General features: G+C 42.2%; 1 protein-coding gene across 2 annotated transcripts in view; it reads left to right on the forward strand.

The window, feature by feature from the left end:
* The window catches only part of rims3 (regulating synaptic membrane exocytosis 3), an 89201-nt gene extending 74669 nt beyond the window's left edge, over positions 1 to 14532 (forward strand). For both annotated transcript variants that reach the window (XM_017687242.2, XM_017687241.2), the window contains 5 exons: positions 2799 to 2940; positions 6587 to 6699; positions 7165 to 7266; positions 9250 to 9389; positions 12586 to 14532. In XM_017687242.2, the coding sequence (XP_017542731.1) occupies positions 2799 to 2940; positions 6587 to 6699; positions 7165 to 7266; positions 9250 to 9389; positions 12586 to 12798 (710 nt within the window). In that variant the 3' untranslated portion in view covers positions 12799 to 14532. The remainder of the gene's footprint in view (positions 1 to 2798; positions 2941 to 6586; positions 6700 to 7164; positions 7267 to 9249; positions 9390 to 12585) is intronic.
* The last annotated feature ends 1927 nt before the right edge of the window (positions 14533 to 16459 follow it).

The following is a 16459-nucleotide window of genomic DNA, read 5'->3' on the forward strand; positions in this document are numbered from 1 at the left end:
AAACCGTTTCAGGTTAAAAACTCACTTTGATTGTCATGACGAATGGACCAAATTACTTAATGAAATCCCATTGGGTTAACATACGCTTTTTAGAGGGGAAGTCCACTGTTTTTTAAAATTTTCTATCAAGATTTAAGTGGTTTGGTGTGAAATGCTCCATTCTAGAGAAACGGAGTCAGAGTGGTGGTGATAGAAACCAAACCAAAGCCTCCCCCACAGAAAGCTTGTACTTGAAATGATTATGAACACACTGCCTGTCGTCTAAGACGTTGTTTTACAGTAGTTTTGAAAAGACTTTGGCCTAAAATGTATTGTGTTGTTGTCATGGCGATCCCTGGTTCCCATCACCACCACTGTAAAGAAATCTGAACCATTTCACACCAAACCACTCTGAATAACTCTGTTTACATCACAAACACTGAATGATAAAGAAACTTAGAAAAATTGGCGTAATCCCCCTTTTTACTTTTAATGTAAGATGATCTAACAGGATATTAAACAAATAATTTTGACCTATTTTTAATAATCTGTTCAAAGGCAGCTGATGTTTCTGAATGGTGGGAGTGAAATTATAAGATTTCATATGAAGCAATGTATGTTTGCAGCGCAGGTTTCTAATAAAGTGGCCAGTGAGTGGAAGCACAAGGTAGGTGTTTCTAATAAAGTGGCCAGTGAGTGGAAGTATAAGGTAGGTGTTTCCAATAAAGTGGCCAGTGAGTGGAAGCACAAGGTAGGTGTTTCTAATAAAGTGGCCAGTGAGTGGAAGCACAAGGTAGGTGTTTCTAATAAAGTGGCCAGTGAGTGGAAGCATAAGGTAGGTGTTTCTAATAAAGTGGCCAGTGTGAGTGGAGTTCTAATAAAGTGGCCAGTGAGTGGAAGTATAAGGTAGGTGTTTCTAATAAAGTGGCCAGTGAGTGGAAGTATAAGTGTTTCTAATAAAGTGGCCAGTGAGTGGAACTATAAGTGTTTCTAATAAAGTGGCCAGTGAGTGGAAATATAAGGTAGGTGTTTCTAATAAAGTGGCCAGTGAGTGGAAGCACAAGGTAGGTGTTTCTAATAAAGTGGCCAGTGAGTGGAAGTACAAGGTAGGTGTTTCTAATAAAGTGGCCAGTGAGTGGAAGCACAAGGTAGGTGTTTCTAATAAAGTGGCCAGTGAGTGGAAGTATAAGTGTTTCTAATAAAGTGGCCAGTGAGTGGAAGTATAAGTGTTTCTAATAAAGTGGCCAGTGAGTGGAAGTATAAGTGTTTCTAATAAAGTGGCCAGTGAGTGGAAGCATAAGGTAGGTGTTTCTAATAAAGTGGCCAGTGAGTGGAAGTATAAGGTAGGTGTTTCTAATAAAGTGGCCAGTGAGTGGAAGTATAAGGTGGGTGTTTCTAATAAAGTGGCCAGTGAGTGGAAGCACAAGGTAGGTGTTTCTAATAAAGTGGCCAGTGAGTGGAAGCACAAGGTAGGTGTTTCTAATAAAGTGGCCAGTGAGTGGAAGTATAAGTGTTTCTAATAAAGTGGCCAGTGAGTGGAAGTATAAGTGTTTCTAATAAAGTGGCCAGTGAGTGGAAGTATAAGTGTTTCTAATAAAGTGGCCAGTGAGTGGAAGCATAAGTGTTTCTAATAAAGTGGCCAGTGAGTGGAAGTATAAGTGTTTCTAATAAAGTGGCCAGTGAGTGGAAGTGTAAGTGTTTCTAATAAAGTGGCCAGTGAGTGGAAGTATAAGTGTTTCTAATAAAGTGGCCAGTGAGTGGAAGCATAAGTGTTTCTAATAAAGTGGCCAGTGAGTGGAAGCATAAGTGTTTCTAATAAAGTGGCCAGTGAGTGGAAGTATAAGTGTTTCTAATAAAGTGGCCAGTGAGTGGAAGTATAAGTGTTTCTAATAAAGTGGCCAGTGAGTGGAAGTATAAGTGTTTCTAATAAAGTGGCCAGTGAGTGGAAGTATAAGTGTTTCTAATAAAGTGGCCAGTGAGTGGAAGTATAAGTGTTTCTAATAAAGTGGCCAGTGAGTGGAAGTATAAGGTAGGTGTTTCTAATAAAGTGGCCAGTGAGTGGAAGTATAAGTGTTTCTAATAAAGTGGCCAGTGAGTGGAAGTATAAGTGTTTCTAATAAAGTGGCCAGTGAGTGGAAGTATAAGTGTTTCTAATAAAGTGGCCAGTGAGTGGAAGTATAAGTGTTTCTAATAAAGTGGCCAGTGAGTGGAAGTATAAGGTAGGTGTTTCTAATAAAGTGGCCAGTGAGTGGAAGTATACCGAAACACATTTTATTTGCAATTAAGTAAACAGTTTTGTGTGTTAATGAAAAACATGACGATTTTCTGTCTGTACAGCCGATCAAATCTGTAGTCATGCACTGGCTGTGCTTTTTAATTTCTGTTCAAAATAAGCTAAAATTGTCACACCTGAAACATTTGGAGACGTCTCGGTGGTGTTTGTTGATTGTGTTGTTAGTGGGGTCATAAAGGGTCAAAGTAACAGGATTTTAGCCTCACATCAAAGTCTGTTAAAAGTCTGAAATGTGTTTTGAACTCTGACTTTGAACTAGTCCAGTGGAATAATCCACCTCCTGAAGCTTCAGAGGGAGAGTTTGGCCGAGGAGTTCATTAAGCAGAACTTGTACGTATGTTAGTTTAGATGAAGCCCCCATGCTGTGGGATGTTGGTGTTACATCTAGTTGAGGCCTGTGAGGCGGTTCGACCTCTCGGCTCACAGACGACCCCGTATGGCTCGTCTGTGATACCTGCCGTCTGTAGAAGCTGGTCTTTCTTGCTGCATTTCATTGTATTGTTTTGTTGTCCACACCTTCCTGTAGATGGCGCAACGAAGAAGCTCCGCAGCACCATCAGGAGGAGCACGGAGACGGGCATCGCCGTGGAGATGAGAAACCGCGTGACGCGGCAGGGCAGCAAGGAGTCGACGGACGGCAGCACCAACAGTAACAGCTCAGATGGAACGTGAGTGAAAATTGGATCTGCAGCTTATGATTATTCCTATAATCGATGAACCTATCAACCAGTGAAGGGCGACTCCATCGATTTTGCAAATTGAATCAATCGTTTATTGGTTTAGATGTAAACAAAATCATTCAGGGTAGTTCGGTGTGAAATTAAGGATTCCAGCAGTCAGACGCTTGCAGATGATTGTTATCAAAAGAGCTTTTACTGATATAAACAGTTCCCAGTCGTAGTCACAAAAACAGGCCGAGTTCAAATCCAAAATCAGAGAAAGCAGTAAACACATCCAAAGAGCAGGAGCGTAAACCGAAGGCGAACAGCAGCAGGTCATCGACGGAAGATATCACGGAAAACCGCTGAGGAAATCAACACAGAGTGAATCCGTACTTCACGTCTCTAAGCCATAGCCCGGGCTATATACTATTCCAAGTGCGTCACACAGGCGATGCTCATCAATATTCCGGAGACCTGGAGCGCTGATAGGGGTGTTGTGTCACCTTTGATGTCATATGATCGAGTCCATTTCCACAAGGGATTCTGCTCAAAATGGTTTAGTATTGTAGTACTAGGAACCAGACGTCCGTATCTCTACTCTACAGATATCACCGTTTTATCTGCTGCACAAAATGACCAGCGAACTCATGTGTCCTGTAAGTTTTAATGTCTCGCTGATGATGGTGAAATACTGTAAAACTTTGGGTTCTATTTTTACCTAACGACGCCCTGCGTGCACCTCTCCGCCATTCCCAGGAACCCCAAGCTGCTCTCAGGCCAACTTGGAGATGTAATCCCTCCATCGGGTCCTAGGACAAGGGGTCTTGTCCCGGTGGGCCGTGCCTGGTACACCCCCACCGGGAGGCATCCAGGGGGCATCCGGATCAGATGCCCGAACCACCTCAGCTGGCTCCTCTCAATGTGGAGGAGTAGCCGCTCTACTCCCAGCTCCTCCTGGATTTCCGAGCTCCTCACCCTGTCAAATACAGTGTAGCTGCCACCCTGTGAAGAGCCTCATTTCCACCGCTTATATTTGCGATCTCGTTCTTTCGGTCATTCCCCACAGCTCATGACCACAGGTGAGGGTCGGGATGTAGACCGACCGGTAAACAGAGAGCTTCACCTTATGGCTCAGCTCCTCTTTGCCACTACAGTCCGGTACAGTGACCGCATTACTGCTGCCGCCTGTCCCAGCCTGCGGCCGATCACCATCCCTCTTCCCACCACTCGTGAACAAGACCCCGAGATACTTACACTCCTCCACCAGGGGCAGGTCCTCTCCCCTTATGCAGAAGGAAAGCAGAAAGCTGATGTGGCTGCAAAGAAGCAGAATGTCTTGTTACAGACGTCTTCAAATAATAAACTCTGTCCATTTTTTTGCTAAATGCAGGTAGAACTAACTCTTTAATTTAGTTTGATGACCGAGGTAAGAGTTTCACTCATGTTAGCCTAGTGGCCGAGCAAGGGGTCAGGTTCAGGTGACCCTCCCAATGATGCTGCTGCAAAAACTAATCTAATTAACCGTTGCTCCACCTGTTTTCCCTGTTTTGTATTCTAATACTTTATACTAACCCTGTTTGCTGTCCGGTGTCGACCAGAGGAGCACGGGTTCCCCTTCTGAGTCTTGGTTCCTCTCAAGGTTTCTTCCTCCCGCTCTCAGGGAGTTTCTCCTTGCCACTGGGGACGCTCATGGGGGCTCAGACCCGGGTTGTTCTGTGAAGCTGCTTTGTGACGACACCTGTTGTAAAAACTTAAATAAACTTTGCTTTCTTGCTTGCTGGAGATGAGAATTCCGCTCTGTAATGTCTTCTGGGTTTCTCAGGCGCTAGAGGGCGCTCCTGAGCGAGTCCAAAATGAGTGGGTTAAGATGGAGCATTTGAGCAAAATCATAGTCCATAACCTTGAGGTGGCCTGGTGACCTGTCCAGGTGTATGCTGCCTTTCACTCAATGACTGCTGGGATAGGCTCCAGCTCCCCCCGTGCCCCAGACAGATAAGCGGCTTAGAAGATGTGTGCACAGTTTATAAATGCTTAAAAATTTTAGTGTAAAAGAACACAATCATTTCCTGAACACAGCAGAAACATTTCAACACGGCTGCTATATTTTTAAGAGCTTTTAAACTCGAGTTATAGAAGCTTAAACAGCCCCGCATGCGTATCTCTGATATCAGTGTGCGCCAACCAGTCAGCTCTCATTCGCAGTAATACTAGTGTCCTAAAACCCATTTGCTGTGGAAAAAGGAAACATACAGGTGAGTTTTCTTTGCTTTTTCAGTGAAACACATCCTATTACTTTCTAAAACTGAAGGAAAGTTCTGGACGAGTGATTAGAAACTATTTTAACTTCTTGGTGTTAGCTCCATTCACCCCCATTCACAGAGGACAGATGTTTTATAGTCATGTGTTTTATATAACGGGGGAAATAGGAAGCAGTGCTGGACAGTATCTGAGTAACTGAGTAAATGTAATTAGTTTCTGTACTTTAGTATTTCAGATTTCAGATTTCAGAGCCACTCGGTTCTCCCTGATGGAAACTGTTTACCTTCAGTGTTTTGTGCTTCTGATCATTTTAATAGACGTCAGCGTCACTAATTAATGACCTTCTATTAAAAGACTGGTTTACCAAGAGAGACGCTGGAGGACTTTCACCTGAAATGAGTTCATGAAGCCAGTCTGGTTATAAAAATGATAACAGGACATCAGAGCCAGAATTCCTCTTTTAGTACTTTTACTTTATACTTAAGTACATTTGAAGGGAAATACTTTAGTACTTTTACTCCAGCGCTGATAGGAAGTGACCAGGCTCCTCATAGACCAGCTTTGGTGACACCACAGGGATTCCCAATGTTTAAATAATGTATGTGTGCAATGCATGCTGGGTGGTGTTGTGAATATTAATGAAGGAAAGCATGAAGATGATTTAAAATCATGACTTCTGTTGAACTAATGATGATTAACGACTTCTTCTTTTATGTTGCAATGAAACAATAGAACCCATATCGGAACGACCACATGTATCATATGAAGATTATAGATCATTATAAACTTACTGTTATTTGAAGTAAATGATGTGAGGACATTTGTTTCAGCTTCGTTGACTAACCACTGTAGCCGTAGTACAGAATTCAGCTTTAGACGGCTTTTTGGAAACCATGAAATATTACATTTTATACTTTTATACTAATATTTTTATATCTAATATTACTTTTAACAAACTGCTAAAAATGAAATGAATCCTGTAGTTTTCTCAGTTCTCTTTCCCAGCAGGACACTTGTCACCTTTGAAGCTTCAACAGCTTTGTTGTGTTAATTCAAAAGCATAATTAAAATGTCAAATTAAATATTAAAATGTTTTTAATAATATTTTTTTTGTTTTTGGCTGAGTGTGCCCTGAATTTCGTTTTATCCGTTGTGCATTTTAATGCATCACTACTAAGTAATATCCCTTGACCATCTTCAGTCATAGTCGTACTGGATAGTGGCCAAGTGAGTCTCTGGATTCTTCCGATCACAAAAATACAATTCACCAATTCCCATTTTTCGCCTTTTTGAAATGTATATGTACACGGCTGGATACGTAATTCTGTTGAGCTGCTTTACTGAGAACTTTCTGGAAAACTAACAGGTTTCCCTTTTATTTCATGACCAACAGGTTCATCTTCCCCACCACTCGTCTGGGCCCTGAGACCCAGTTCAGTGATTTCCTGGACGGACTCGGTCCTGCACAGATAGTGGGGCGCCAGACATTAGCCACACCTCCTATGGGTACGTCTATAGGTGTTCCTGCTTGATGCACTGCAGATAAATATGTAATATTACAGTAGATCATATCATGATGTGGATCACCTTGGCGTTTGTTTCTGTCTGGATGCCTGCGAGCTTCGTGCACCCTCAGCTCATGTAAAATCGACTTACCCACAGCAGATGAACTCGTTTGAACTCTTTTTCAAAAGGCGAAAGCTGCCAGCTTTTTTCTCAGTTCACCCCTTTAATGATTAAGGGCATGTTGTTTCAGTCCTTTGATCTACACCTTTAATTTCCAGTGTCCTGCATTCATAACACTGCAGCAGATATTTTGGCACAACATTAAAGAAACATCAGTTGCTTGTCCTGTAGTGCTGAACTACATGTTTGCTATTCTTTGCTTCCACCTGCTGGTCATCCCTGGAACTGCCAGGCTATAAGTCAGTATGTATGAAGATATTTCTACCTATTTTTCTACCTTTGTAGGAGATGTCCACATTGGAGTAGTGGACAGGGGTGGTCAGATCGAGGTGGAGATCACCCAGGCTAGGGGCTTAACCCCTAAACCAGGCTCCAAAAACATTCCAGGTAAGGTATGACAAAGGACAATAAACTTTGTGCCTTGTACTTCCACTCACTGGCCACTTTATTAGAAACACCTACTTTGTACTTTCACTCACTGGCCACTTTATTAGAAACACCTACTTTGTACTTTCACTCAATGGCCACTTTATTAGAAACACCTACTTTGTACTTTCACTCAATGGCCACTTTATTAGAAACACCTACTTTGTACTTTCACTCAATGGCCACTTTATTAGAAACACCTACTTTGTACTTTCACTCAATGGCCACTTTATTAGAAACACCTACTTTGTACTTTCACTCAATGGCCACTTTATTAGAAACACCTACTTTGTACTTCCGCTCACTGGCCACTTTATTAGAAACATCTACCTTATACTTCCACTCACTGGCCACTTTATTAGAAACACCTACCTTGTGCTTCCACTCACTGGCCACTTTATTAGAAACACCTACTTTGTACTTCCACTCACTGGCCACTTTATTAGAAACACCTACTTTGTACTTTCACTCAATGGCCACTTTATTAGAAACACCTACTTTGTACTACTACTGACTGGCCACTTTATTAGAAACACCTTCGTTGTACTCCCATTCACTGGCCACTTTATTAGAAACACCTACCTTGATGATATGTGAAGATGGGAAGGGTATCTGAAACATTATTTTATTGGTTAATATTATTCTTCCCCAACCTTTTGATTATATCATGGTTATGTGACATGAATTACTCCTAATATGACTGAGTAACTGAACAAACAAGGTCAAAGTTTTGTCTTTAATGAAAATCTCACATTAGAATATAATATAATGTTGAGTAACTCTGAGTAAGCATCTTTTGGTAATGCATTTGTAAACATGTGTGAACTCCTGCTGGTGTGAGTTTGTGACTGTTTCTTCCTTTAAGTGATGCACAAAAAAGTAACTTGCATGCTAATAGCACCCCCTTGTGGAGAAATGTCTAGACTGCTGAACCTGCATGAGCGAACGATTTCCTAAACTAAAGCCACATCCACATGCTTTACATTAAAAATGAAAATTTCTCATCATTATAGAAGAATTACTCATTCAAACTGAAAAACATTGAGAATTTTCCTCTGCAGGGAAACCTCTAGCAGAGACCGTGGGGCATTTACTCTAATTTAGCCTAATGGCTTATTAATGCCCCATTTTAATCTGCTGTTTTATCTGGAAAAGAGATTTAATGCCATTTAGCCAACTGTTTAAATTAAATTTGTCTTCTCCAGCTCTCTGTCGATTCTCTTTCCCACCGCCGGTACGAGTATATCAGGCACCGGGGCCCTGCTGAGTTTTCACACACTTCAGTGTCTGCAGCATTGAGAGTGGCCCACTGTATTTGTGGGAATTGGGCGTTGATGAAGAAGTAGAGGATGTCTACCTAGAGCAGAGGTCACTAGTAGGTGGAACGCGGATCCGAGCACGGACCCAGCCGCTGTCCTATGCGGACCTGGACCTATAACAAACTATAAGACAAACTATAGAGAATCATTTAATTTTGACTAAGAGGTCCAAATTTAAACAGCATAACTTTTCTAGCCTTTACAGTAGCTTTAGCAGCCCAGCTCACAGACCAATCGCATGCGCTGTATATATCACACGTGACGCTGCTCAGCCAATCAGATCTGTGCATTGCAATGAGCTCTGAGACTCGAGTGAGTGATGTCACACAGGGGAGGGACGAGGAGAGAAACAGCAGTCAGAGAAGAAAGTGAGTCAGAGGGAAGTTATTCCACATGACGTGATCTAAAAAGAGGAAACCGATAATAAATATTGTTGAAATCTGACCGAACTGGACTTTATTGCATTTTAATTAAATACCCCTGGCCTAGAATAAGGAAAAGAGGAAGCTGGAGCTACATGGTAGAGGTTTCTGATAAAGTGGACAGTGGGCGTATATACATAGGGCTCTGCATTTTTTTATTTAATATTGGCATATTGTACAACCTATTTGTTTTTCACTGGCAGCAACGTATGTGAAGGTGTATGTTCTGGAGAATGGAGCGTGTCTGTCCAAGAAGAAGACCAAAGTGGTGAAGAAAACTCTGGACCCGACCTACCAGCAAAACCTGCTGTTTGACGAGAGCCCCCAGGGAAAAGTGCTGCAGGTACAAATATGAAGTCTAATCACTCGGCATACCTTCACATCACTCCATACAGGCCATTTATGGAAACTAAGCTGCAAAAACAGCCCATTATATATCCACCTGAACGCATTTACAGATGAATGCAGTTTGGCCCCGCCCACTCCCATTGAAGTGATGCAGGGTGTTGTTCCTGCAGATAGTCTGTAGCTGAGATGTGGGACAACAGTTAAACATTGTGCTGTTCCAGGCTGTCGGGAAGCAAACAGAACAGTGCAGCTTTCCAAAGAACCCATGTTTTACACACCGTCCCAATTTCATTGGAATTGGGGTTGTGTATATATATATATATGTTTATATACACTGCTCAAAAAATAAAGGGAACACTCCAATAACACATCCTAGATCTGAATGAATGAAATATTCTCATTGAATACTTTGTTCTGTACAAAGTTGAATGTACCGACAACAAAATCACAAAAATCATCAATGGAAATCAAACTTATTAACCAGTGGACTCCTGGATTTGGAGTCACACACAGAATTAAAGTGGAAAAACACACGACAGGCTGATCCAACTTTGATGTGATGTCCTTAAAACAAGTCAAAATGAGGCTCAGTGTTGTGTCCGGCCTCCACGCGCCTGTATGACCTCCCTACAACGCCTGGGCAGCTCCTGATGAGGTGGTGGATGATCTCCCGAGGGATCTCCTCCCAGACCTGGACTAAAGCATCCGCCAACTCCTGGACTGTCTGACAACTGTCTGTGTGACGGACGTGACAGAGTCTGGAGACGCCGTGGAGAGCGATCTGCTGCCTGCAACATCCTTCAGCATGACCGGTTTGGCAGTGGGTCAGTAATGGTGTGGGGGGGCATTTCTTTGGAGGGCCACTTTGTACAGAACAAAGTCTTCAATGAGAATATTTCATTCATTCAGATCTAGGATGTGTTATTTGAGTGCTCCCTTTATTTTGAGCAGTGTATGTATATATTTATATAAATCTCATTGAGGTATATATAAAGAGTGCAGCTATTTTTTCTGTGCAGCATTTACAGTGTCCTCTTCCCTTAAGCTCTTTATCACTACTCAGCAGTGTCAAGTTTACATTATCACTGTGAACAGTGTGCAATATTTTTTTCTATGCAACGTGCATGTCGCTGTTGTCGGATCAAAACCTCGTATCTCCATGTTTGACATTTTTCAATTTTTGACATAATTAAAAGAAAGTACCTGTTATCCTTTAAATTGTTCATGATGAAGGGACTAAAAGAAATGACCCAAAATGACTTGGAATTCTGGTTTCATTGACTTCCATTAGAATTAAAGTAGTTTTTTCCTTCTGTAACCTGTAAAGTTACCATTTTGGAGATACGAGCTTTTCTTCTGACAACAGCGAGATATAAATGTGTGTGTATATATATATATCGTTGCTGTTGGGACAAAACCTTGTATCTCCGTTTTTGTTGTTTTTTTAGTTTTGGACATAATTTGAAAATCCATTGTGTGCAAATTTCATGATGAATGGTCCAAAACAAACGGCCCAAAATAACTTGGAAAAAATTCTGGTTCCATTGACTTCCATTAAAAGTGAAGTAGGTTTTTTCTTCCGTAAAGTCACCATTTCAGAGACACGAGGTTTTGTTTCCGACATTCCGACAACAACGATAAATATATATAAGCAATAAAAGACGAGTGTGTTATGGTTATGGAAGGGAGTGTGTTATGGTGGAATACCATCCCGGCTGTGATCCGGTGTCCGTAGATCATCCCAGCCGTGATGTTATTGGTGATAACTCCCTCCTCGAGTGCTCTACTGCTTTAATACAGCAGTTAAATAAATACAGTAAGAAATGAATAAACTGGCCGTGAACGCGGCTTTAATATGTAATATCTACGGGATAAAGAGAGGTGGGAAAATCCTTTTTAAGACTAATTATGGTCAGAGCTGGGTAGTAACTAGTTACACTCATTCAGGAACATGGTCCATCTGTATCTGTAACTTAGCGGTCAAGCCTTATTCTCTGTTCATATTGCTTGTGTTATTGTTTCCTGTGTGGTGTCGACCGGAGGAGGATGGGTTCCCCTTTGCCTCTTGGTTCATCTCAATGGAATAAATTGTCCCAAATCTAATTAAAAGACAGAAGACGGCTTAATAAACGGCTCCAAGCCAGACAATAAGTGTTTGTTCCACACGGAACAAAGAGGTGAAACAGAAAGGTGACCGTCCTCTCCAGAGGGAGTGTATTTTACCTTTCTATCTCAGCCATTGTCTGAGCACGCTGTTTTCAGCGTCCCCTTTGTCTGCCCTTTCCCGACGTTTTTCCCCCCATTCGTTGATGTGATGTTTTCCCGTTTTTGCCCGTGCTTCCCGGTGGTGCAGCGGAAGCTCCTTGGACCTCCGTTCAGTACATCGGTTAGGCTCAAGCCTGGCTCTGTCACCTCAACCCCTACATGTAGAATCACTCCGTCACCTCATTAGTTCGTAGCGTTTTGCTCTCTGCACTTGCGTCAGCCTTCCTGACGTCCCGTAACACAGTGTTTCTCCCTCCTGCTCTCAGGGACTTTCCCTTGCCACTGTCGCCATTGGCGACTCCCATGGGGGCTTGGACCCAGATTTTTTTCTGTGAAGCTGCTTTGTGACAAAACCTGTTGTCCGAGTTTATTTAGCGCTTTTTACTTGAGTTGACTGGGTAGATTTGTAAGATACTACTTTTATTTCTACTCAGGTGTATTAGTGAGTAAAGGAACCGACTTTTTATTCATATTTAGCTCCTAATCCTGTTTTGAGTTTAATGTCATGATGTTTTGTTGGTGACAGCATCTGTACTGCTTTGTGACTGGCCACACCTCTGACTTTGGAGCTTTAGCATAATATTTTAGACCAAAAGAATCCTGAGAAGAGAGGAATGGAGTCTGACCCACTTCTTTCCCTTTGCTGATGCATGCTGGATTTGCTAAAAGGATCCGCTGTGGTTCTACGAGCTGCTCAATGCTTTACTCAGTTTTTTGGGAAGGTGCGTTTAGTTGTGTCATTTCTTGAACTTGAACATCAGAACTTTTACTTGAGTCGTTGATTTAAGCTACTCTACCCATCTCTGACTATGGCTGACATTTATAAACGAAGTTTAGGGAAAAAAAGCAAGCAAAATGTAGAATACGGTCCCTTTAGAACCCAGATATCTAGAACAGCATCACTAATCTCACCCAATGTCTGTTAGGTGATCGTGTGGGGTGATTACGGCCGCATGGACACCAAGTGCTTCATGGGAATGGCCCAGATCCTCCTGGACGAGCTGGACCTGACCTCCATGGTCAGCGGCTGGTACAAGCTCTTCCCCACCTCCTCTCTGGCTGACCCCAGCATCGGCCCGCTGACCAGACGCCTCTCACAGTCCTCTCTGGAGAGCGCCACCAGCCCGTCCTGCACCTAGAGATGACCTCGGCCACGGCCAGGCCATCCTCCAAGTCTTCTCTCCGTCTGTCCATGTCCACTTTCTCTCTCTGTCTCTTTCTCTCGTTCTATTCTCTCAGATACTCTCTCGCCCTTCCTCAAAGCACACACACCTTCAGATATACACTACTGTTCAAAAGCCTGGAATCACTAAGAAGCTGGAATTGCCTCGGAAATTAATCGCCACTTTTGAAATATGAGACATTGTGGATGTTAATAATAATTATAAAATATCATTCTGGATATGAATTTCATTAGAGCGTCATTCTGGATATGAATTCTATTAGAACGTCATTCTGGATATGAATTTTATTAGAACGTCATTCTGGATATGAATTCTATTAGAACTTCATTGTGGTTATGAATTTCATTAGAACTTCATTTTGGATATTAATTTTATTAGAACGTCATTCTGGATATGAATTTTATTAGAACGTCATTCTGGATATGAATTTTATTAGAACATCATTCTGGATATGAATTCTATTAGAACGTCATTCTGGATATTAATTTCATTAGAACATCATTCTGGATATGAATTTCATTAGAACGTCATTTTGGATATTAATTTTATTAGAACGTCATTCTGGATATGAATTCTATTAGAACGTCATTCTGGATATTAATTTCATTAGAGCATCATTCTGGATATGAATTCTATTAGAACGTCATTCTGGATATGAATTCTATTAGAACGTCATTCTGGATATGAATTCTATTAGAACGTCATTCTGGATATTCATTTTTTAGAACATTCTTGAAGTTCTCTAGCTTTCACTGTCAGTTTAGAACCTTCCACAGCTCATTTCTTCATTCATTTCCTCATTTCTTCATTCTAGCTATGGAATTTAAAAGATTTATCAGCCCCTAAATTGGTTTTATATCACTAAAAACACTGATTCCAAACTTTGGAGCGGTACTGTACATTCATCCAGCTGGAACACGGATCATTCTGGCTGCTGCAAACAGAAACCCACACATACATACAGAGAAATGGAGATATTTGATATTAACCAGCAAAAACATGCAGAAGCTCCGCGGCGAAGAGGCGCAGCTTCGTTTATCAGTCAGCACTCAGTCAGAACACACAGTGCAACACGGGGCATTGGAGACGAATCCTGAGAAACGTGTTCCACACAGAAGATGTAGCATCCATGTTTGTTCTCCTCACAAAGAGCAGAAAGGAACTTAAGTCTCCCTGATAACTCACCCAGGCTCATTCCAAACACCACTTCCTTTATCTCGTTTTGTTTTGTTCTGTTGTTCTTAAACTCTCTATGCCAAACCTGATAAAAAAGTTTATTTTTTAAAACCAAAGCAATTCTTATTGTCTGTAGTGTCTGTAGAAAATGAATATGTAGCAGAGTCAGTGACTTGGGTGAGATGCAAAAAATTAGAAAATCTTCAATTTAATGTGTCGGGTCCAGAATTATCCTCACCCTTGATAAACCTGGAGGAAGAAAGCTGCACAGAATAAACGAAACAGGAGTCGCGATGCGTATTTCATGGAACAGTGGACATGTTTTATTGTACGGGGTGATTCAAATAGATTCGTCCGATTTCTAAATGATTGATTTCACTTTTATTTCATCATCACAGATCAGTGCAGTGAGCTGTAAACGGTGTAAATGAGCATAAAGTTTATTATGTAGTTCTACAAGGTCTCAGTCTGAACCTCCTCCAGCTGGACGGACGACATCAACACCACAGTCAGACTCATCCCAGACTGGACTGAGCGTGTCGGGCGTCGCTGCTCTCACGGCTCTTTCAGTGGGATTTCGGAGATCATCCAGTGCTGTGGAACCAGCGCCGAACGCTCTGAGCTGCTGGAGCTTCACTGCTGATGAAAATCCCGCTGCTCAGTTCTGACGGATCCACTCTGATTGACGTGGAGAACGCAGAACGCTCTGCTCAGGGTTCTCGGCTCCTCTCAGACTGAAGGAGCCCCCTCTTTCAATTGGATTGTGATTGGTTCCTCGGCGCCTCACGGCTGTAAAAATATGGCACTTTGAAATCGGATTATGAATTATGAATCACCCCGTATATTAAACTTCATGAATTCTAAGTTAGTGGTACACTATATGTCCAAAAGTTTCTAAACACGTGCTCATCAGGCGTTTCTTCGGGAATGAAGGGTGTTAAAGGGGACTTTGCTCCAGTAACAGCCTCTACTCTGCTGGGAAGGCTTTACACTGGATCTGTGAGGATTTGATTGAGCACTAGTGAGGTCAGGTACTGATGTGTGATGGTCAGTTCTGGATCAGTCCAGCTTATCCCAAAGGTACTGGATGGAACTCCATAGGACACCGTTACACTGCTCCTCGGCCCAATGCTGTGGGGCTTTAGAACCCTCTAGCCCACGCTTGGCATTGGGCATGGTGACCTTGTGCGACTGCTCCAGAGCCTCCCATTCTATTGCTTTTGTATGGAGATTAGACTGTCTGGATACTTTTGGACACATAGCGTAGCTACTGCTCAAAACAATCAAAACAAGGACAGCAGCACTCTTCCCTTTAGTGACCCTAACGTCTATAAAGCTTGGGCCAGTCCTCCAAGCAGAAACATTCTATATTTTGCTGTCCATCTCGCTTCCTGTATTTCTCAGCGTGACAAAACATCACATTTCCCACTTTTCTGAAAACCGAGTAGCTCTGCAGGTCATGGAGATCATAAGCTTGAATTAACGGTCGTATTCAAAACAGCCCTGGTGTTAAAATGAGTTAGCACATCCTATATATATATAAACTCCAGCAGCACTGCTGTGTCTGATCCACTCGCACCAGCACAACACACACTAACACACCACCACCACGTCAGTGTTACTGCAGTGCTGAGAATGACCCCCCACCCAAACAGTACCTGCTCTGTGAGGGTCCATGGGGGTCCTGACCACTGAAGAACAGGGTAACAGAGTATCAGAGAAACAGATGGACTACAGTCTGTAACTGTAGAACTACAGAGTGCAGCTATACGGTCAGTGGAGCTGATAAAGTGGACAGTGAGCGCAGAAACGAGGAGGTGGTCAGAATGTTACGCCTGACCGGTTTGTGTATATTGGTAAAGCATCATTATCTGTGCTGCATATTATAAACAAGCGTTTTCTTCATATTTATCAAGGGTGCCAATAATTCTGGAAGCGACTGCAAATACACGCACACATGCACACACAGTCTTCTGAAAGGCAGGGCTCAAACTCACCGGTCAGGTTAATTTCAATGCACATAACTTCTGTTACATACGGTAGCATAAATCTATGGATTAAAACAGCTGAAGAAATGAATATATAGCTACTTAGATTATATTTGTGTTTAAGTATTTATTGACTGCATTCTGCACGTTTACTTGCAGCCCTTGTTTAAAAAAACAAAAAAATGATGTGAAGTGCTGTTTTAGGCTTGCCTTTGAATATATTATATAGAGTATATAGATGTTACTTTATTTATTTTGCAAATGTTGTAAACTTAGTTTTATTTTGACAAACTTTGATCTGCACTGAAGAGTAGATATGATGAAGGTGTGTTCAACCCTCCTGCCGCAAAGGAGAACCAGGCGTTGGACCGAACAGCTAAACCAGCAGCTCGTTTCAAGGTGCGAGAGGAGCGGACAGCGGACTGGCCGCCGCCGGACAGGGACGATGTGGC

Source organism: Pygocentrus nattereri, chromosome 27 (genome assembly GCF_015220715.1).
Source record: "Pygocentrus nattereri isolate fPygNat1 chromosome 27, fPygNat1.pri, whole genome shotgun sequence".
Taxonomy (NCBI): domain Eukaryota; kingdom Metazoa; phylum Chordata; class Actinopteri; order Characiformes; family Serrasalmidae; genus Pygocentrus; species Pygocentrus nattereri.